The 23,159-nt window shown below is 44.0% G+C and overlaps 1 protein-coding gene and 1 long non-coding RNA gene across 4 annotated transcripts in view; one reads left to right on the top strand and one right to left on the bottom strand.

Moving 5' to 3' along the window:
• B4GALNT2 (beta-1,4-N-acetyl-galactosaminyltransferase 2 (SID blood group)) overlaps positions 1 to 17,241 on the bottom strand; it is a 60,345-nt gene extending 43,104 nt beyond the window's left edge. For 2 of the 3 annotated variants that reach the window (XM_014790789.2, XM_087441023.1), the window contains exon 1: positions 17,141 to 17,241. In XM_014790789.2, coding sequence (XP_014646275.2) covers positions 17,141 to 17,157 — 17 coding nt within the window. In that variant the 5' untranslated portion in view covers positions 17,158 to 17,241. Of the gene's footprint in view, positions 1 to 16,149; positions 16,324 to 17,140 lie in introns of those variants that run through there. The other variant, XM_087441022.1, reaches the window with a different exon arrangement.
• LOC147914998 (uncharacterized) overlaps positions 16,331 to 23,159 on the top strand; it is a 28,655-nt gene continuing 21,826 nt past the window's right edge. The window contains exon 1 of the long non-coding RNA XR_015554705.1: positions 16,331 to 16,565. This is a non-coding gene — a long non-coding RNA (uncharacterized LOC147914998). The remainder of the gene's footprint in view (positions 16,566 to 23,159) is intronic.

The raw sequence follows: 23,159 nt of genomic DNA on the forward strand, positions 1-23,159 counted from the left end.
CTTAGCTCTATAACACCCCCAGCTTTCGTCTCTTGTGAAGGCAGATTTGAGAAAACCTATCTCCCCACCTTCTCATTTTGGCCGATTCAAATAAACATTTCTCCATCCCCAAGCATTAATGTCTTAGTGATTGGCTTACTGTGTGCATTGGGCACATGAACTTGAGATTAAGAGGTTCAGTATCAAATTCACACCAAAGAGCTTCATCGTAAAAATGCTGCAAATTCAAGACAAGGAGACAATCTTAAAAGTAGCCAAAGAGGAGAAGATTACCTTCAAAAGAGATTGTTAGCTAACTTTCCAACAGAAGACATGGGAAGCCAGAGATATTGAAATATCTTCTATCCCAGCAAAAATATTCAAGAATGAAGGTGCAATAAAGACTTTTTCAGACAAACAACATTTGAGGGAATTTGTCACCAGCATACTTGTACTAAAGTAACTACTAAGGCAAATTATCCCAGATGGAAGGTCCTAAGGAAAGAAGGAAGAGAAATAAAAATGGCAAATAAGGGGGTAAATCTAGATGACTACTGACTGCATAAAACAATGATACTGTTTTGTTTAGTTTAAAAAACTACAGAACAAAAAACAGTCAAATAATGACATAAGTCAGGAAAGGCAGTAAACAGACTGACGGTGTTCTAAGGTCTTTGCCCTATTCAGGAAGAGGATTAAAAATACCAAGTAATTTTAGACTTTGATGAGATCAAGAATATGTTATAATCTATAGTGTACCTACTATGGAAATAGTACATATAGAGAATAACTTCCAAGCTAATAGATAAGAAAATGGAATAATAAAAAAATAATCAATATCAAAAAGTGCAGGAAAAGAGAGAAAGAAGAACACAGATCAGGTAGCAAAAATGGAAATACTCAATGAGATGTTAGATTTAAACCAACTATATCAATAATTACCTAAATGTAAATTGATTAAATGCTCCAATTAAAACACAAAGATAGTCAGACTGGATGGAAAAAAGAAGCCCAATTATATGCAGTTTGCAAGAGACACATCTCAAACACAAAGATATAGAGTAAAAAGAAAGATAAATATACCAAGTGTAACCAAGATAAAGTTGATATCTCTGTATTAATATCAAATGAAGTCGACTTTTTTTTTTTTTTTAAAGATTTTATTTATTTTATTTTTTGCCCCCAAAGCCCCAGTAGATAGTTGTATGTCATAGCTGCACACCCTTCTAGTTGCTGTATGTGGGACTCGGCCTCAGGATGGACAGAGAAGTGGTGCCTCGATGCACACCCGGGATCCGAACCCCGGGCCGCCAGCATCGCAGCGCGCGCACTTAACCACCAAGCCACAGGGCCAGCCCTGAAGTCGACTTTTAAGACAAAAAGCCAAAACCACAGATAAAGAAGAATACTACAAAGTTAGAAAATATTCAGTTCACAAGAAGAGATAACAATTCTTTATTCTAATAACATAGCCTCAAAATATAAAAAGCAAAATACTGAAAGAATTATAAGGAGAAATAGACAAATCCACAATCATGGTAAGAGATTTTAACATACTACTCTTCCTAACCAATAGAGCAAGCAAACAAAAAATTAGTAAGTATTTAGATGATTTGAAGAAATCAGCAAACTTGATATAAATGGACATATATAGAACACTGCATGTAATGCCCATAGACACATTCTTTTCAAACATATACAGAACATTTACAAAAACTGAACAAATGCTGAGTCGTAAAACAAGTGCCCAAAGTTTCCAAGAATTTAAATAATATAGAGTATATTTTCTGACCCCCATGCAATTAAGTTAGCAGGGAACAACAAAAATATAACTAGAAAATCCCCATTTTTGGAAATTCAGAAATACACTTCTAAATAACCATGGGTCAAAGAAGATATCACAATGGAAATTAGACAATAGTTGGACCTAAATGATAATGAAAATACCACATATCAAAACCTCTGGGAAGCAGCTAAAAAGCAGTACTTAGAAATATACTATTGCACAACTTCCATAAATTCCCAATTACCTGCTGATCTTAGCCCTCTGTTTTGTCAACCACTTCCTTAAAAACACATTGGGGGACCGGCCCCGTGGCGTAGCGGTTAAGTGCGTGTGCTCCGCTGCTGGCGGCCCGGGGTTCGGATCCCGGGCACGCCCTGACACACTGCTTGTCAGGCCATGCTGTGGCAGCGTCCCATATAAAGTGGAGGAAGATGGACACAGATGTTAGCCCAGGGCCAGTCTTCCTCAGCAAAAAGAGGAGGAATGGCATGGATGTTAGCTCAGGGCTGATCTTCCTCACAAAAAAAAAAAAACAAAAAGGAAAATGTTTCAGGGACAGGATTATAAAGAACTGGTACTATACAGAATGGGTTTAACCAGAGTATGCACATACTAGATGGAATTCTGTAACACAACAGACTTTAGCTGTGGTCACACACAAATGAGTACTGTGGGCTCCTTACAGTTTGTATATGGGAAAATACGGGGCATAGCTTGTCCTTTTAGGATATTTACCCACATAGGATATTTATACAACTTGTACACACATATAAACATATATTACAGATATGTATAAATTTTGCAAAAATCCAATCTAATTTAGTAAAAATGTACTCATTATGTGGCAGACAATTTTCTAGAATACAAAGATGGGTCAGGAATAGAACCTGCCCTCAACGAGTTCAGTGTGGTTAAATGACATACAGACTTATTCCCTCACTCCTTCTTGGTAAGGGTGAGTATAGTTTCCAAGAACCAAGAGGGGTTAAACCATTCATTTATTGTTTTAGCAACCACATTGCTTCCAAAGTTGTCATCTGGTTTGGATTGGTAGTTAAGTCACAGTTTGGCTTTTTCCTAATTCTTTTTTTCAATAAGCTTTCAGCTAAAAAATATCCAAACCCTGCAACTAATTTAAAAATAAATAAATTATTGCTTAAGGTTTCTTCTATTTTGGCATATAACAGGGAAATTTTTGACTATGTGAAGTTAAAGACTGCTTGGTGTTGAATGTTTAAACTGGACTCAACTTAGCTTGGTTCCATTTATCAAACATCACAAAGTTAAGAAAAAGGGGGAGGAGGGAGAAGAAAATGCAGGAGAAACAAAAAGTAATATGTCAATGAACTGATGACACTTTTCATGTCCTAGAGATAATCTTTGAAGGCAGAACATGAGCTGAAAAAGATATTTAACAGAAACCTCTCTCTCCAGTCTCTTTCTTTGTATAATGAACTTTCATTCACTCAACAGACAATGGGTGTTGACCATGCCAGGCACTCTGCTAGGCAGTGAGAAATGGAAATAAACCAACTATAGTCCCTTTCTTCAAGGAATACATAATTTAATAGGGGGAGATACTCGTATAAACAAATATGTAATAGGTGAGAAAGAGAGAGAGATGATAGAAGGAGAGAGAGAGAGAAATACTTTGAAAAAAATTTAAATGTCCATATACAAAGGTAATCCTGATAACAGGTCAGAACTTTTCGTCTCTGTATGATGGACACTAGGATTTTTTTAAAAACCTTGTTCATGGCATTTCATACTAGTCATCTACTCCGTTTGGCAAAACAGAGAACACGTCATAGACCTGGATTCTGGTCAGAGCTCCTCCAGTTTATAGCTGCGTGGCCTTGGGCCGGTCACGTCATCTCGCTGAGCGTGTTACCTCATCTGACAGAAAAGGAGTCTGCTTACTACAGGAGGATGTTGATAACAGAAAGCACTTTGCAAATGAGAAATACTGTAAGGATGGCCACGTTCTTCATTAGAGGACCTTTCAGCTGGATGATCTCTCATTTTTCCAGTCACCCATCTTGCACTTCCAATAGAACAAGAGATCTTAACCTAGGTCCATGGATTCATGGTTGGCTCCCAAGTTTGGAGCACTAGCTAAGATCATTTGTAAAGTGTTGGGTGTATGCACATATGCGCATTTTCCTAGTTCCGTAGTATTCATCAGATTCTCAAAGGGGTCCATAGCCGGGAAAGAGGCTAAAACCGCTGGTCTAGACAGAGTATTTGGGGGGTGGGGTGCAAAGGGTGCCTTATTTATCTTTGTATCCCAATACCTGTGTCACAGTGCCCTGCACACAGTAGGGACTCCTAGATTTGATATATTAATAAATTATCAAAATGGATATGTGTTATGATGGCAAATATTAACATTCAAAATGAGTCTTGCGGGGCCGGCCCCGTGGCTTGGCGGTTAGGTGTGCGCGCTCCGCTGCTAGCGGCCCAGGTTCGGATCCTGGGTGCACACCGACGTACTGCTTCTCCGGCCATGCTGAGGCCGCGTCCCACATACAGCAACTAGAGGAATGTGCAGCTGTGACATACAACTATCTACTGGGGCTTTGGGGAAAAAATAAATAAATAAAAATTATAAAAAAAAAAAAAAAATGAGTCTTGCTTCATCCTAAGGACGAAGTATTGAATTTTGATGAAGCCTGTCATTGGCTGTCAAATAGGAAGAGGCGCCAAATTTAGAAGGCCTGGCAACTGCACGGTTTCAAGCAATTGATTTTAGAAGTTCATTATTTCTTTACTTGTATGTTCAACCAACTTGGGGAAGCTCCCTCTCCCCTCTTTGTTGAACTTACAGATGGTTCCATTTGTTTGTGTCAAAGCTGAAGGCTGCTCAGTCATCAGGCCTCCTAAAGACTCTTCTCGGAACACAGAACAAGTGTCCCCTCCAAGAGAAACCACAGCCAAAAAGCAGAGGCAACTTTCGGTGAGTAGACCCAAACCTTTCAGTAATTTGCTATGTCTGCTCTGACTAGATGTTTCTTACCGAAACGCAAATCTGCTAATGCAAAACTTTCCTGGACATGATTACCTGAGATTGTAAAGTTTAACTGCATGCTTCATACTAAAGAACAATTGAAATAGGTGAGGCGCTCAGCCTGTCAAACCGTATTAACAGGGGAGGTGAAAGTACAAGGTTGTCCATTGCATCATTATCGCAACATCAAAAACCCAGAAAACAACCTAAATCCCTATCAGTAGGAGACTAGTTAAATGAATTACCATATATCCTAACAACAAAATACGAGTAACTCATTCAACAGAATGAGGTAGTTGTAATTTCCTGAAATGGCAATATAATTAAGATAAATTTTTTAAAGTGAAAAGTTTGTTGCTTTTTTGTGTATGTGTGAGAAAGACCAGCCCTGAGCTAACATCCATGCCAATCCTCCTCTTTTTGCTGAGGAAGACTGGCCCTGGGCTAACATCCATGCCCATATTCCTCTACTTTATATGTGGGGCGCCTGCCACAGCATGGCTTGACAAACAGTGCGTCTGTCCACACCGGGGATCCGAACCTGTGAACCCCGGGCCACCAAAGCGGAGCGTGCTAACTTAACTACTACACCACCAGGCCGGCCCCTGTTGCTTTTAAAAAACATTTTATTCTGAAATATTTATGGACTCATGAGAAGTTGCAAAAATAGTATAGAAAGGACAGTAATTCTTGTGTACCCTTCATCTAGCTTCCTACAATGGGACATTTACTGGGGTTTTTTTGGTTTTGTTTTGGTTTTTTGTGAGGAAGATCAGCCCTGAGCTAACATCCATGCCAATCGTCCTCTTTTTGCTGAGGAAGACTAGCCCTGAGCTAACATCCGTGCTGATCTTCCTCCACTTTATATGGGACGCCGCCACAGCATGGCCTGACAAGCGGTCCCCGGCCGCCAACAGCGGAGCACGTGCACTTAACCACTACGCCACAGGGCCGGCCCCGGACATTTACTGTTTTATTTTATTTTATTTATTTTTTTTATTGTGATAACATTAGTTTATAACCTTATATAAATTACAGGTGTACATCATTATACTTCTATTTCTGCACAGAATACATCATGTTCACCACCCAAAGACTAATTACAATCCATCACCACACACATGTGCCTAATCACCCCTTTTGTCCTCCTCCCTCCCCCCTGCCCCTCTGGTAACCACCAATCCAATCTCTGTCTCTATGTGTTTATTTGTTGTTGTTATCTTCTACTTATGAGTGAGATCATACGGTATTTGACCCTCTCCCTCTGACCTATTTTGCTTAGCATAATACCCTCAATGCAATGGGACATTTAAAATACATCTTAGGGCTAGCTCCGGTGGCCTAGTAGTTAAGTTTGGCGCACTCTGCTTCCACAGCTCAGGTTTGCCAGGCACGGATCTACACCACTCGTCTGTCAGTGGCCATGCTGTCGCAGTGGCTCACATACAAAAAGAGGAAGATTGGCAACAGATGTTAGCTCAGGGCAAATCTTTCTCAGCAAAAAATAAACAAATGGATAAAATAAAATACATCTTAAAGAAAAACAAAGTAGGTTGCAGAATGGTGTATATGGTAAGATCCTACTTGTGTAAAAATATACGTAAATATATCAAATTGTTACACTGGATATCTCTGGGGAATGGGAAGAAGAAAAAAACAGAGAAAGAGAGAGAAATTTATAGCTTTGTATACCTTTACTAGAAAAGAAAAAAATCTGAGAGGCAGGAAGCCAAACATCTACCTCAGAAATTAGAAAAAGATCAGCAAATTAAGGTCAAATAAAGTAGAAAGATGGAAATAATAAATATGAGAGCAGAAATTAATGATACAGGAAATATACAGTATACAGAATCATCAAAGCCAAAACTTATTTTTTTAAAAAAACTAATAAAATTAATAAACTCATTGGAGGGATCAAGAAAAAACAAGAGTAGGCACAAATCACCAATGTCAGGAACGTTGAGGGCATCACTTGAACCTTACAGTCATTAAAGAAGTAATAAGAGAATACAAATGAACAATTTTGTGCCAATAAACTTGAAAACGTAGAGGAAATAAGCAAGTTCTTATAGAGGAATACAACTTACAAAAATTGACACAAGCAAAAATAGAAAATTATGGATAATCCTATAATGCCAATTTTTTGTTTTCATTTCATTGCTTATTATTCCAAAGAAGAGGAAAAGAGGGGACATTCTTCAACCTGTTTTGTGAAACAGCATAAACATTTTATCAAAACCTGACAAGGATATGATAAGAAGGAAAAATCACAGCCAATCTCACTCACAAAAATAGACGCAAAAATCCTGTGGCAGCCAGTCTCCAGGGTGGCCCTTGATGACCTCTGCATCCAGTGGCCACACCTTTGTGCAGTGCCTTCCAACATTAGCCCATGTGACCAACAGCATGGAGCGGAGGAAGCCTCTTCCCACATTGGTCTGGGTGACCAACAAGAAAAAAGCTTAGGTCACTTCTAAGAGTAGGTAATAAAAGACATTGTGGCTTTTGTCTTGGTGGCACATTCTCTCTGAGAAAATTAGCTCTGGGGAAGCCAGCTGCCATGTTGTGAGTTGCCCACGGAGAGCCACGTGAAGAGGAACTACAGCTTCCAGCCAATAGGCACATGAGTGAGCTAGGAAGTGGATCCCTCAGCCCCAGTCAGGCCTTCAACCGATTACAGTTATTTTTCATTAAAATACACTATGTTAATATATGGTAGGTTTATGATTATTATTTTTAATGACAATAAATATTTTTAGATTTTCTCAACTTTAATTTCTAATATGGTAATAGGAATAGATGCAACCCACATAAACAAAAGTTCCTTGGGGTCTCAATCATTTCTAAGAGTGTAAAGGGTCCTGAGATCAGAAAGACTGAGAAATGCTGGTCTCAGTTCTAAGCAACTGCTGCAGTTACCATTAAGTTTTAATAATATGTATGAGCTTCAAATTAGCACATTTTATTACTTATTCTTTAATAAAAATTATAGTCTACTTGGAAGTTAATTTGAAGAACTCACGTGGCTCAGCTACATTGGTTCTTTCCGACAGTAAGCTTGCAACCAGAGTAAGCTTATAACATTCAGAATTGTTCAAGCTGGTTTAGGGAGCTGTTTGTGTCTCTAATCTGTGTAGTATTACCTTGTTGCCCATTTAAGCAATCGATGTGAAATATACACTAATAGCAGAGTAATTTTAAAGATGAAGGAGCCAAGCTTCAGTGACTTCAATTGTCACTAGGTACAACCACTTGGAGTTTTCCATTGATGTTTAAATTTTTAAATAGCAAAGCAGTGCAAACTGCCAAGTGTAATATTTTGTTGGAATTTCAATTAATCTAATTAAATTTTAATTTAAGTGTGAATTTTAATTCATACATAAAACATTTTACCCTATTTGATTATCTTTTAAAATTCTTTATTTTTAATTGTCTTAGAATGAAAGAAGCAAGAAAATAATAATTATTGCTGATTATTGCATGAATATTACTGAAAATAATTCTGTCCTACAGAGAAGAGAGGTGTTAAATAAGATCAGTTGATGATGGCAAATAGGCTAAGTCATCACTTCTGCAAGAGGTCAGGACAGTTGTAATACCAGCACCTGGTACGGTGCCTAGCACACAGCAGGATGAGCAAACATTTGTTGAATGAAATGTTATTACAAAAATGTCCCACACAATCGAAAAGCATTGGCTTTAGCCTCAAAGGGAGCTGAATTCCAATCTGCTCCTTGCAGTATATCCCTTGGTCAACTTCCTTCCTCGATTTCCACAACTGTAGAGTGGGTATAACTAGAGGACCTCCTTTAAAGGGTGCTGCTGTAAGCACTACAGGTACAATCTAGAACAAGACCTACGCGTAATAAACAAGCACTCCAGTGCGTATGAAATGAAATGAAATTACCAGCTAACATTTACTGAGATTATTGCACGGCACTATAATGATCATCTCCTGGGTTGACAAGGTGTGTTGGGGTGAACCATCCTATCTCAGAGGGACAAAATCAGAAATACCCATTTCTAAATCAGACATTTTTTAATAAGAAAGAAAACTAAGAAGGTAAAGAGAAGTTTAAAAGAAGTTTCTTCTGAGGAAGAAATGTTAGTTCTCCCAAGGTCACACAGGCCAGCAGCCTTAAGATCTTAGAGATATAAAGATGGCAAACGACATCAATTAAAACCCAGACCTTTTCTGCATGACTTCAGGTGTCCATATGTGAAGGAAAAGTCAAGTCTGCTGAGGACTTGCCGATTTTAAATTCCTTGGCACCAGTTTTGAGCCCGGTACCACCCCTCATTAGTCATTAAGGAATGCGGGGTGAGGGGATATTGGGGCTGGAGGCCTCTGGAATGAAAGCCTTAGCCAGGGACCAAGGTGGATGCCTTCGCCTCGCTCCGCCACAACTTCTATACAACGTGTGCTTGTTTTAATTCTTTTTTTTTTTTTTGAGGAAGATCAGCCTTTAGCTAACATCCATGTCAATCCTCCTCTTTTTTGCTGAGGAAGATTGGCCCTGGGCTAACATCCGTGCCCATCTTCCTCTACTTTGTATGGGACGCCACCACAGCATGGCTTGACAAACAGTGTGTTGGTGTGTGCCCAGATCCGAACCTGCAAACCCCGGGCCGCTGAAGCGGAGCGCATGTACTTAACTGCTGCGCCACCGGGCCGGCCCCTTGTTTTAATTCTTATAAAATATCATCTCATGAACGTCTCTTTGCATTTTCATGAGATGACTGCCTTGTCAGTGTTTTGATTGGCCCAGAGCTAACACTGATACCAGCTCAACACAAGGTTGACATAAGGGAAGCCATATTGTAGAAAAGAAACCATATTGTAACTTTGGATGACCTCTGACTAACTCTGTGGCTTTTATGGCCCCTCCTAGCTGCTATAAGTTCATAACTTTGTTCTTTTGAGTTCCTTAGGAATGTGATGACCCCCGGGCAGAGAGTCTATGCTGATAGCCATCATCACTGACAACTGAAAGATCAGGGTATAGGGCATTGCTCCAGTCTCTGATGCATATCCAGCAAAACAAAAGACTATCAGGAACTAAGACCAGATGGATGCCCCCACCCTGGGACCAGACACCTCCCCCAACTGGAGACCAGCCCTCTATATAACTGGCCTGTAGTTTTTTGTTCTGAGAGATGGTTCTTTTGGACATTAGTCAGCCATCTTTCCCCTTGCTAACCAGCTGTAATAAACTGCCCTTTCTCTGCCTCTATCTTGCCTCTTGATAATTGGCTTTTGTCTTGCAGTGAGCAGATTGTGCCCTTTGTGCGGTAACAGAAATCTGACAACCACAAAGGGACTTTAGGTCCCTGCTCATGCCCAGTCAACCTCAGACAGGCAACCTGTTTGGTAAGTCCCTAGCAGCTGCCGAGGCTCTGTTTGTCTCGGGGATCTGCCCTACCTGCTCTCCTGTGCTGATGCCAGCTGCCTCCTAATGTTCCCTATGGTGGAAAGAGAAACGGCTACTTCTGGTGAGTCAATGGACTCACATCTGGAGTACGGTAAGTCACCTCGGGGGTCCACCACCAAGAACTCTCCTTCCCCTCCATCTGGAGTCCCCTCTTTGAGAAGAGGGACCATCTGGTTAATAGGGTGCCCTGCTAGAGTGGGAAGAGGTATAGGACTTCACCCAGAATCTAGGAACCGGTTCAATGTTGTCTGATTTGTCTGTGTCTGTGTCTGTAAAGAGCTCCAGGATCAGACGTCTTTTGGATTTGGGTGAGTGATGTTGTTAAAATGCGCCTGTACCTAAAATTGTCTAATATCTCATCAGGATAGTGGGTGAGAGGCCCCACTGGTGAGATCTGGTTGCTGGGTTAAAGTCCCAAGGCTAGGATTGGGGGAGACAATATAAAGGTTACAGCCACGGGGGCACTCAAAAGGATCGGGTCAGGGGCCGGCCTGGTGGCACAAGCGGTTAAGTGCAAGCACTCCACTTCAGCGGCCCGGGGTTTGCAGGTCCGGATCCTGGGTGCGCACTGACGCACCGCTTGTCCAGCCATGCGGTGGTGGCGCCCCATATAAAGTAGAGGAAGATGGGCACAGATGTTAGCTCAAGGCCAATCTTCCTCAGCAAAAAAAGAGGAGGATTGGGATTGGATGTTAGCTCAGGGTTGATCTTCCTCACACACACACACACACAAAAAGGATCAGGTTAGAGTCCCGAACTCTGGGGTAGGGTCCCAGAGTACCCTGGGTTAGAGCCCCAGAGTACTGGATTTTGGTGTCTGTTCAAGTTTGTCTATGTCTGACTGTTTTATTTGTTAGAATTGCCTATTTAGAGACTGAGTTCCTCAGTGATCATAACAAACTCTCTTTAGAAATTACAGGGCCAGCCCAGTGGCATAGTGGCTAAGTTCACGTGCTCTGCTTCAGCAGCCCAGGGTTCACAGGTTCAGATCCTGGGCACGGACCTACACACTGCTTATCAAGCCATGCTGTGGTAGGCATCCCACATATAAAGTAGAGGAAGATGGGCATGGATGTTAGCCCAGGGCCAATCTTCCTCAGCAAAAAGAGGAGGATTGGCAACAGATGTTAGCTCAGGGCTAATCTTCCTGACCAAAAAAAAAGAAAAAAGAAATTACCTTGTGTGTTACAGCCACCTTAGGAAAATTCCCCTAAAATAGAGATAACTGTAAACAGCTGGCAAGATAACCCAGGATAATTTAAAGTTACAATGGCCACTTGGGGCTCCTTTTGAGCTTTCGAACCAAAAAACAAAGAAATCTTTAGAGTCGAAGGTTCCATCCCTGGGAGCTCCCCTCTGGTTTCTGGGCCTGATCACCCCAGTGACCCCAAGTAAGGTGCCCTCTCTTGTCGTTTCTGGTTTCTGTTAATCTGTTTGGGCACCTGGAATGATTCCAGGTTGGCCCGTGTGTTAGTCCTTTGATTGACAAGGCTGCAGTTTCTGGTTTCAGAGAGTCCCTGCTCCACCCCTGGGAGCTCTCCTCTGGCTGGTTTTGGAGAGTCCGAGCTCTAGCTCTGGGAGCTCTCGTTTGGTTTTCGGGCACCTGGAGTGATTCCAGGTTGCCCCTGGGTCAGTCATTTGACTGACAATCTGGAACCCTGTTTTGTCTCCTGTCAAGAATTCCTTGAGTATTTTAGGCGCCTACTGAGTTAGTTATGGGGACAGGAGACCTGTAATTTATTCTGTAAACTGTCCTGCAAAGGTTGTGTACGCCAGCACAGGAACTATTTTTTGTGTGACCTTTATCTTGACAATCCTTGGGAAGAGACCATGAGGGCGAGGCTTAGTCACCTCTTGCCCTTTTTTGTCTGTCTCATTAGTCACTTCCTCTGTTGTTTCCAAGTCAGTAGGGGTTAAGTTCAGGCTGGACCTGAGCAGAACCTGGATCTTCTATAAAATTGAAACCTTGAAAACCTTTTGCCAGGGACTTAACTCTCAAGCCCGGTGTTAGGAGCCCCGTCCCTCAGCCTGCTCCAGGCTTTTGCCTCTTGCGTCCCTGGCTTGCCTTGTGCCGGCTCAGGGACTAAGTGCCGGGGCTGAGTGGAACTTGACTAAATCTTACAGCTATATCGACGCCCACAGTCGGGCTCTGCACCCTTCTCTGGGCTGCTGTCAGTCGGACACCGACAGTGCTTTACCACCATGGGGAACGCCCCAAGCACCCCCAGAGACTCACCCCTTGGGTGCATTTTAACTAATTGGAAACAATTTCACTTGGATGGGTTATGCCCCAGAAACTCCATCTTGGAGAAAACTTGAGTGGTTTCTCTGTGCCTTTGTGAGGTAGTTGGACAGGTAGATCAACCTCTAATGTCATTTAAGTTACAATCCTATTTCTGAGAAATCAAGAGCAATTGTCCTTTTACAAAAAAAAATCCTTATAAGACTGGAAATGCAGCTGTAGCGGCAGTGCATTTATCGCCTCGCCTCTCTGGGAAGTGTTATCTAGCCCATCCCAGATTCCTAAGACTGAAAGAAAGAAAAAACAATGGGAAAAGAACCTTTTGAAAAAATTTTTTAATTTTTTTTTAATTTTTTAATTAATTTATTTTTTTGTGTGAGGAAGATCAGCCCTGAGCTAACGTCCATGCCAATCCTCCTCTTTTTGCTGAGGAAGACTGGCCCTGGGCTAACATCTGTGCCCATCTTCCTCCACTTTATATGGGACGCCATGACAGCATGGCCTGACGAGCGATGCGTTGGTGCGCGCCTGGGATCCGAACTCGGGCCATGCCACGGGGCTGGCCCCAAAAAATTTTTTTGAAAACAGCCTATAAAATCTTTGTTGCATCTGTCTGTTGTTTATGTGTGTGTCTATGTATGTATGTTATGAATGTGTGATATTTTACCCCTGGATGGTATAATTTCTAAAGAGTTCTATTCAATTGGTTTAAAGCAAGCGCTTACAAAATTTATTTCTAAATGCAACTAATCCAAACATCTTTCAAGTTAATGTGATATGAAATAATCTTTGGTAAATAAAAGCTTGTTTAAGTTTGTTGGTTTGATTAAAATAGGCATGTCCTCAGTTATCAGCATTGGATATGACGCAGACCTGCAGCCTTTATTCTAGATTTATTGGTCAAATATGCTGATGCTATATTTATTACAAAACTGGTTAACAAAAATAATAACGTAAAGTGATAGCTAATTTTGTCTAATGTCTCATAAAGTCTTATAGGCAATCTAAATAGTTATTGGGAACAAGTAACTAAATAGATGTGAAAAAGATGAGTGTTGAGTGAATTTTTTAACAATAATTATGTGTTATGGTGTATGTACTTAAAATAGCTTCCAAAATCTCTTTGGTAACGTGAAACTTTGAAGTTTTGCTAGGTTAATTTAAATGATAAAAATTTATTAAATATCTAGATCATCTCTAAATAAGATAAAATATGAGACATTAATTATTAAATATACGTTTATCTACTCTTGGCTTCTTATTACAGAAAAACTAAAAGGTGTTTAGGTCTATTAGTAAACATGTCTTGTATTTTATTAGAAGATTGTACTATGAAGTAATATGTTTTTAGAAATTATAAACGTTATTTATAAATTTGCCAAGCCACAAAACACTAAAGTAAAAGACAGTTTATAATTGCTTACTTAGTTTTTACTTAGAAATTAAGGTTTCTAAGGGTTAAAATTCTAATGTATGTGATTAAAGCTACTAAAAATTAAGAAAAACATAAAATGCTTCCTCTGTTAATATGTATGTATCTATGCTTGTCCACTATTTCCCCCTGACGTGGATAACTAGGCAAACCAATAGGATAAAGGCCTAGCACCAAGGGGCTTGAGGGACCCAGGGCAGGCAGCAACCACCCCGGTGCTGAGGGACGATATTTTAATCATCAATGCTTTCTATGGAAAAAGGGAGAAAATGATAAATAAATGCACAGCAATAGGATATATTGATGTATATGAGGGAGCCATTTGGTTTAAAATCAATTTGGCCTAACCCAATTTTTTTTACAAAAAGTCCTGACTGGCCTGTTGGGCAGGCTTTGTACCATCTGCTTTAAACATTTACAATACCCCAAAAGCCAAGATAGGGATATCGCCTTCCCTCTCACCCCGGCATCTCTTTATAAATAAGAATTTCTTCCCAACAGGTATGGCTGTACATACTAATAGGTCATTTGGTGATGGTCTTGTTATACCTTCTGTTCAGATTCAAGACTCTTAATTCTCTTGTCAAGTCTATTCCCAGAGACCTAAGGATATCCATCCCTCCAGGAACAGTGCTCTGGAACTTGTAGGTAGTTACAATTATAAGCTGGTCATTCCTCAAGTCCTTGTTAGGCATACATCCCTCACCAGCAGGAAGCAGCTAGAACGGTTGTCGCCCCATTCCCTCAAGATTGAGGAATAAACAAAAAAAAGGGAGGGATTGATACCCGCTCAACACAAGGTTGACAGAAGAGAAGCCATATTGTAGAAAAGAATCCATATTGTAACTTTGAATGACCTCTGACAAACTCTGTAGATCAGTCAGATCTGATCTGATCACTTATGGCCCCTCCCAGCTTCTATAAGTTGATAATTCTCTTGAGTTCCTTAGGAATGTGATAACCTGCAGGGCAGAAAGTCTAAGCTGATAGCCATCACCAAGGAAAACTGAAAGATCAGGGTATAGGGCATTGCTCCAGTCTCTGATGCATATCCAGTAAAACAAGAGTATCAGGAACTAAAACAAGGTATCTGCCTCCACCCAGATCAGATGGACACCCCCACCCCAAGACCAGATGCCTCCCCTGCCCGGAGCCCAGCCCTCTATAAAACTGGCTGGTAGTTTTTGTTCTGGGAGATGGTTCTTTAGGACATTAGTTGGCCATCTTCCCCCTTGCTAGCAAGCTGTAATGAATTGCCCTTTCTCTGCCTCCATCTTGCCTCTTGATGATTGGCTTTTGTCTTGCTGGGAGCAGATCGTCCCCTTTGTGCAGTTACAACATCTGTGCCAGTCTTCCTCTACTTTATATGTGGGATGACAGTCAGTGGGGGGGGATCTGGGCCTGTGAACACCTGGCCCCCAAAGCAGCTGCAACAGAACTTAACCACTATGCCACCTGGCTGTCCCCCTCCTTGTCAGTGTTTTCAATGATTTTTCTACTTTTGAAAGATACAAAGAAAATAAAGTTTCAGGATAAAAATGCACAAAATGTATTTCTGATCCTTCTTCGTAGTTTATAAAAACTAAATTAGACCTCCAAGTCTACTTCCCCTGGTTAATTACTATGCTTCTCCCTACAGGCTCTTCAGCGTCCAGAGCTACGTAACCCACGCTCACTCTGCCTTGAGGCTGTGCGTCTGGATCTGAAAACCGACTTTCCAAAATCCCTGGTTCTGTTCGGGTGTTTCGTGAAGCTACAGAAGGGAAGCAGCCTCAGCTCCCCCGACTGCCCAAAGCCCACAACCCCCGGGCAGGGGACCCACAACCACAAGGCACTCGGTCCCGGGCACAGGAAAAAGGCCCCAGCCCTGGTCAGAGCCTTCCGGTTCCAAGCCTCGAGCCCCGCACTCCAAAGGCCGCATCCCACGCTCGAGACCACCACGCTACACATTCCCGGCCACGAGAGGCAACCTCCACGTCGAATTTTCCAACTGGAAAACCAGTGTTCCCCGGGGGAACGGCGTTCGGGAAAGAGCAGAGGCTCCCAACAGTGTCCCCATGCGCCGCCCCTTTCCCGCTGCCCCCACCTATGTGGGCGACGGGCCGGACTTGATTTGGAGACCACTTGCCACCCCCCCCACCTCCCCCCACCCTCTACCCCCCAGCCCCCAGCCCCCAGCGTCCGCGGCGCCGGAACCTGGGCCCTCTCCGACCCGCGCGCCCGGCTGGCCAAATTTAACCTCCCACTTTTCTCTGCTCTAGGAACACTCACCCGCACCAAGTCATCCTGAATCCCGCCGCCTCGGACTGACCGACCTGGTCGAGCCGGGCAGCCACCCTTGCTGACTGCCAGCCCAGGCACCAAGCCCGGCAAATTCCCTGGGAGCAGAGCAGGCCGAGGAAGCCGCGAAAGCTTAGGTCGGTCCCCGCCTACGTCACCACCAACCCCCGCCCAGCTGCTCGGTCTTTCAGAGCGCCCAGCTTGGCGCCAGTCCATCGAAGCATCTTTGTGGTCGTTTGGGAACGACCGAATCTGGTGGTGAACAGACCCCCAACTGGCCCACGCCCTGGAGAGCTCGAGAAGGTGACAATAATGACCACAGCCCCTGCTTATGATACTTGGTACGGGCTCGGCGCTAAACGCTTTATTTACGTTGTGCCATTTATTCGTCACCACAGGCCTAAGAGGTGAGTACAGTTATTAGCCTCACTTTTAGCTCGGGGAAACTTAGGCAAAGCGGGGTGATCAGCTAGTAAGTGGAGGAGCTGGGATTCGAACCGCGTCAGGGTGACTCGGAAGCCCGCGGCGAGTCGAGCATTTTCTGTCCCTCGGACGCGGAGCCCCCAAGCCGGCCAGACTCCACCGCGTCGGTGGTCCGAGTTGATAGAAGGGGGCCTCTCTGCAGAGGGCCGCGTGGATACAGCGTTTCACCCAAACCTCCGAATGGCCAGGAGCTGGGAGAGGCTGGACAGGAGCACGGCCCCGTGCCCCCTCCGCGACTAGGAGCTCGCGGCGTCACCCGCGCTTCCCTTCTTCCCCGCCCGGGTGATCCTCCCCAGGCTGCCGGAGCCAGTCCTCGCACCGCGCTTTTAACTCGGAGCGCACCCTGCCCGAGGGCTGAAATTCGGCTCCCACGCGCTTCTCCGCCCGATCTCCCCGCCTCTATTTGGGACCTCTTCTCCTTCCCCTCGGGCGGCAATTGGACTTCTTTCTCCACCTTAAACAACAACAAAATCCCCGCGCGCACATCGAGTCTCCCTACCATGGCGGCCCCTCCATTTGCTTCCAGGGGAAGCTGTGCCCTCGGGTCCACGAGCCTCACGGCCTCGCCCGCCGCTCACACTTGGGTTCGCCACTTTCGGCCTTTGCCCCGCCTCCACCCTCCCCTTCACCCCACACTCCACCGGAACTGTTGTGGCGAAAGAGGCAGGAAGGAAAGCTGAAGTGGGTTCAACCCCTGTAACAGACCTTTGTGGCAGCTTAATGCCTCTGTGCCTAGAAAAGTCTGGTGAATTTCGGATGAAATGAGCATTTGCAGGACGCTTTTCATATGCCAGGAGCGGTGCTGGGCACTGGCCTCCTGTGGCTCAGCTCAGGTGTGATCGTACCATATTTGACCATGACCCAACTTAAGTCGCCAACATCATTTTTTTGTGTGTGAAACAGACAAAACAGTGGCATGCAAACAACCCGTGTTTCTGTCTGTATACAGTATGTACTTAATTATACCCTCCTGTGTCCCCAAAAGGCTTTAACACAGAGATACATAAAATACAAGGTCGTGTAAATAAAAGAGAAAAATGATAGTCAATCTATCAAACCAAGTATGTCCGTAAAGAGAGTAGAAAGAAACGTCAGAGGGGTCTACGACCTTAGTGTAGGTGAGTTCCAGATTCCCCGCCAGCAGCCAGCAGAAAAAGAAACCTGCTGGAGGGGAGTTCTGAAGTAGCAATTGCAGATAACTGTTTTCTAGGAACAGCTGCAAAAGGGATCTTATCCTTTCCCAGACAAGACTCATCAGCAAAGCATTGTACTTAGCATGTGCATTTAGTAAAAAGACCTGGTTGTTTACAAAGGGCTTTCGCATACGTTGTCCTCCATAATCCAACCCTCCTCACAATGCTGTGAACCACTTTGAAGTTGTGAAGACCCAACCTATGAGAGATTTCATGACTTGTTCAAACATTTGTGGCCAGTGGGAGAGCTAGGACTTGTCCCCAGGTGCTGTGTCTGTAAGGCCAGTGCTGGCTCTGCTGTACCCCCTCCCTCACCAGCTCTTTCTAAATGAGAAAGCTCTTCCTGTGCCTTGGAAGGGGAGATGGGGTTAGTTCAACCATAACTTCTGCCACACGAAAGTGTTATGACCTGTGATTTCCATGCCAGGGTGAATTTCCTGTGATTTTGAGTGTGTCTGCCTGCTCTGACGGTAATTGGCAGGAAGGGAAAGTTAGCTAAGTGAGAATGTGTTTGCTCTTTTTTAACTTGATCAGCCAGGAGCTCAAACACCAGTTCCCTACAGCAGACCTGGGCTGTGGTCGCTAGGCATCTAGACCCAGAACCAAGTAGTGTTGGCTGCTGCCCTGAGGGGTAGAGACAAAGTGGCCCCTCAAGACTACCTGGAGCCCTAACGGGTGGCCAGGCCTGTGCACATCCCACTCCAGGCGCTATCTGGGGTCAGCCCAAGGGTAGCCTCTCCCCATAGGTGACCTCAGGCTCTTTCACTGTGGCTGGTTACTATTTTACCACCACGACAAGACCTCCACTTCTCCCTGACTGTGGGCCCATTTCTGACTATCAATTAGAGAAATTGGCAATTTCTTAACTTATTTGAATTCCTCTGAGCTTGGTCATTTCAGCCACTCCCAGTGCCCAGTACATCCACTTCTGCCACTGGTGTTGCTGGTCCAAAGGCCAAACTCTTTATCTTTGACAATCAGGCTTTTGTCTACTCGTCCCTTGTGGGAGAAGGTTCAAGTGGCCCACAAGGAACTCAGATGTATCCAGCGGATCCTGATGCCACATCTGAGTGTTCTGAATGGTATTCTTGAAGACTGATTAATCCGCTTTGCATCCTGGTCCAATGAAAACAGTGCTTTTGGCCAAGAGGCGGGGCATTCAAGGAAGAAAGAAGTCATGATTTCTGACACTCTACAAGGTGCTGGTGCCTCATAGCCACTTCTCAGCTCCAGAGGAATGCGACCATGTCCTATTCATTTTTCCACTCCCAGAGCTTCGCACAGGCCTGCTCAGAGTTGGCACTATTCGTTGACTGACTGAGTAAATGATTGCCTTGACCGGTGGGATTGTTTTCTCACTAGCCCTTCCTCATTTCCAAATCCAGCCCTTGCCAATGCTCAATAAGTGTATGTTGAAAGAAAAAAGGTTGGGTGGTCAGCTGTTCAGAGGACTGAAGGAGTAGGGACAAAACACCCTGGTGTTGGTTTGCAGACTGGCCCCCATACACGGAGGGCAAGGAGAGACTGAAGAAAGAGGCAGCCCATTACAGATTGGTAGGTGTCAAGTTTAATAAGCAAGGGAACTTACTTACGAGGCTTGTCTTGGGCAGCCACGAGGCTAGTAGATCTCACATCCACCTGCCAGAATCTTAAAGGTTATATCCAAGCCTTAACTGGGTTTGGTCACATATACTGTCCAGATGGTCTAGACAACACCTTACTCTTTCAAGGCTATGTCCTTGGAACAGCTCCCACTGTGGGAACGGTAGGCAGAGCATACATTCCAAGACAGAGGAGGGTGTGAGGAGCCTCCGATTGCCCAGGTCCAGCTCGCAGGTCAACTGGCAGTCTCGTCCTCTTGATTACCTCCTCCAACACCTGGCTTGCCATAATCTCAAGGAAAAAGGAAGTGATATCCTTTGCTCAAGAATGAGAATTAAGCAATGTGTGTGCAGGGTTAGCCCTCAAAGGAGAAAGGTTCTAAACAGATTGTGCCAGGATCTCAGTGAGCCCTGAGAGGTGTTCAGGCTCTCGCACACTGGTCTTTCTCCCCAAAAGACACCTCCACACCCCCGTGCTTGTTTTATCTGGCTTTCACTTTCAGTTTCTGGTTAAAAGTCACTTCCTCAAAAGAGGCCTTTTTCTGACTAGGACAGTTCCTGTTTTGGTGTCCTGTAGCACCCAGTACTTCATGGTCACAGTCCTGGCCGGAGTCTGTAGTTGAATATTAACGTGTGTGTGAGTTTGTTGCCTGTTTTCCATGTTCTCTGGAAAGCAGTACCACTTCTATTTTGCTCTGCATTGTATCCCTAGCATAGAGGCTGCCTCATAGTTGATATTCAAAAACTATCTGATGGAGAAAGGAATGAATGGATTTTATTATACAATTTGATGCAGAACACTCTTGGGCCCTCCATGTTGCACTTGTCTCATTTTCACACGAGGAAAGTGAAACTCAGAGACTTGTGCAAGAACATGGAGGGATTGGAGCCAGGCCTGCTGAGTCTAACGCCCTACACCTCCCCTGCTGCCTGGATGTAGGAGGGTCTCCGTTAGTGAGTATGAGACAAAGAAGAGACAGAAAGAAAGTCAGGAAGGACCAGGGCCAAGTCCAGAACAGTGAAGCAAGGACAGAAGTCGAGGATGCTGCCCTGCTGGCTTCTTGACCCTGGTGGTCAAGAAGTACCCCACTGACATGGACCAAGGCAAAAGGAACACAGACTTGAGAGGCTGCAGACTTCTCAGTTGTCTTCTGAATTGTCTAGATGTCTTCAGGAGGCAGTATAGTGTACTGGTTAAAAGACGAACTCCAGAACCTGGCTCTGCTCCTGCCCCCTACCTGCTGTGCCTCAGCATCCTCAGTTGTAAAAACATAGATTATAATAGCACCTACTTCATGAGGCTGTTTTAAGAACTAAGGGAATTAATACATGTAAAGTGCTTCAAACAGTGCCTGGGAAGTAATACTTCCCTAGTAAGTGTTAGCAATTATGCAGCTTTTATGCATTGAAAAGTCTTTTCGTGATTACTAGGGTTTAAATTAATATTAAATTTAGTGAACTCACAAATGCAAGCTCTATATTCAACGAACAGATCTTATTTTTGTGCTGGAATGAGTTATTGGTTCCAGTACTTTACTCTCCTGTAATAGAGTTATACCTCACACACTTGCCATGGCCTCAGGGTGAGCCATGCCCCTACAACCTTGGGTTTAATCATGACTTTGCTTTAGCCAAAGGGATGTTAGCAGAGGTTGAAATATATTTATGTGGATTGGCTTTTTCTCCTGAGTTCCAGTGATCTGCCATTAGAAGAACACGCCCCAGGCCAGCCCCGTGGCTTCGCGGTTAAGTGCTCACGCTCCGCTACTGGCGGCCTGGGTTCGGATCCCGGGCGCGCACCGACACACCGCTTCTCCGGCCATGCTGAGGCCGCATCTCACAAACAGCAACTAGAAGGATGTGCAACTATGACATACAACTATCTGCTGGGGCTTTGGGGAGAAAAAGGAGGAGGATTGGCAGTGGATGTTAGCTCAGAGCCAGTCTTCCTCAGCGAAAAAAAAAAAAGTGGAGGATTAGCATGGATGTTAGCTCAGGGCTGATCTTCCTCACAAAAAAAAAAAAAAAGAGAGAGAAGAAGAAGAACATGCCCCAGGTAGCTGTTGCCCCTTTGACCTTGGCTCCAGAAGAAAACCAGGAATCAGATTCAAACCCAATGCATGGCCTGAAGCCAAGCCCAGCTGACCAGCAGTGTATAGCAGAGTCGTTTCACTCAGCCCAGCCTAGATCTGCTGAACCATAGTTGATATTTGTACCCAAGAGCTTGAGAATAAACGCTTGTTGTAAGCATTATTGGGGTGTTTTGTTATATGGCACATATAACAAATGGTGACAAAAGTCAACTAAGAGATATTTCTATTAATAAACCCAGTAAATTTTAACCCTAAGTTTCAAGGGAAACTTTGATTAATATTAAACTTCCTTAAACAATCATATGCATCAGTCAATGTCAACCTCACAGGCGGAAACACATGGCTCACTCAAAAGGGCATAACTGAAGTGAGTCCAAATAAGGAACTGTTTACAGAGATGTGGTAGGGTTAAGGAAACTGACGGGGTGGTGAAGCCCTCAGCGACTAGCAACAGCCAGAAGCTATTACCACCTTAGGCTGAGGGGCAAGGAGTGGAAAGGGATATCTGAATCCAGCAAGAGCTGTGGCCTTAGGTGGAGGAACCACAGCCACTGCCAAACCACAGGGAGGGAGGTGGGGGATAAATACAGTAGTCTCCTTATCCATGGGGGATGCATTCCAAGACCCCCAGTGGATGCCTGAAACCACAGGTAGTACCGAACCCTATATATACTATGTTTTTTCCTATACGTACATACCTGTGATGAAGTTTAATTTCTAAATTAGGCACAGTAAGAGATTAACAACAGTAACTTCTCTTTGGCATATCCTAATTGCCAGCATCACTACTCTTGCACTTTGGGGACATTATGAGTAAAATGAGAGTTACTTGAACACAACACAAGCACTGAGACACCACGACAGTTGATCTGATAACTGAGGTGGCTACAAAGTGACCAACAGGCCGGTAGCATGCACAGCGTGGATATGCTGGACAAAGATGATTCATGGCCCAGGCGGGATGTAGCTGAAGGCACAAGATTTCATCACACTACTCAGAACAACATGCAATTTAAAACTTATGAATTGTTTATTTCTGGAATTTTCCATTTAATACTTTCAGACCACAATTGACTGTCGGTAACTAAAATCGTGGAAAGCAAAACCTCAGATAAGAGGGGACTACTGTGCTCTGATCTCTTTCTTCCTCCACTCTCTAATCTCTTTCTAGTTCCTCCCATTGACTGAATCCAACTGGAAGCAGGAGGACAAGGGACCATGAGTCCTACAGACTATAGATGTCTTCCTGGAGTACAGGACAACAGAGAAGGGTGGAGGATAGATCTGGAGGAACAGAGAATAACTAGCACACAGTCTCATTCACAACCGGATCAGTCAACGTTTGATAATAGCTGTTAAGAAACAACCCCTAAATCTTAGCGGCTTAACACAGTAAACTGTTATTTCTTGCTCATGTAAAGACAATTATCGGGGCCGGCCCCATGGCTTAGCGGTTAAATGCGCGTGCTCCGCTACTGGCGGCCCAGGTTCGGATCCCGGGCGTGCACCGATGCACCACTTGTCCGGCTGTGCTGAGGCAGCATCCCACATACAGCAACTAGAAGGATGTGCAACTATGACACACAACTATCTACCAGGGCTTTGGGGAGAAAAACAGAAAAAAAGGAGGA

This window comes from Ceratotherium simum, chromosome 16 (genome assembly GCF_057802395.1).
Source record: "Ceratotherium simum simum isolate JZ-2026a chromosome 16, ASM5780239v1, whole genome shotgun sequence".
NCBI classification, from domain to species: Eukaryota; Metazoa; Chordata; class Mammalia; order Perissodactyla; family Rhinocerotidae; genus Ceratotherium; species Ceratotherium simum.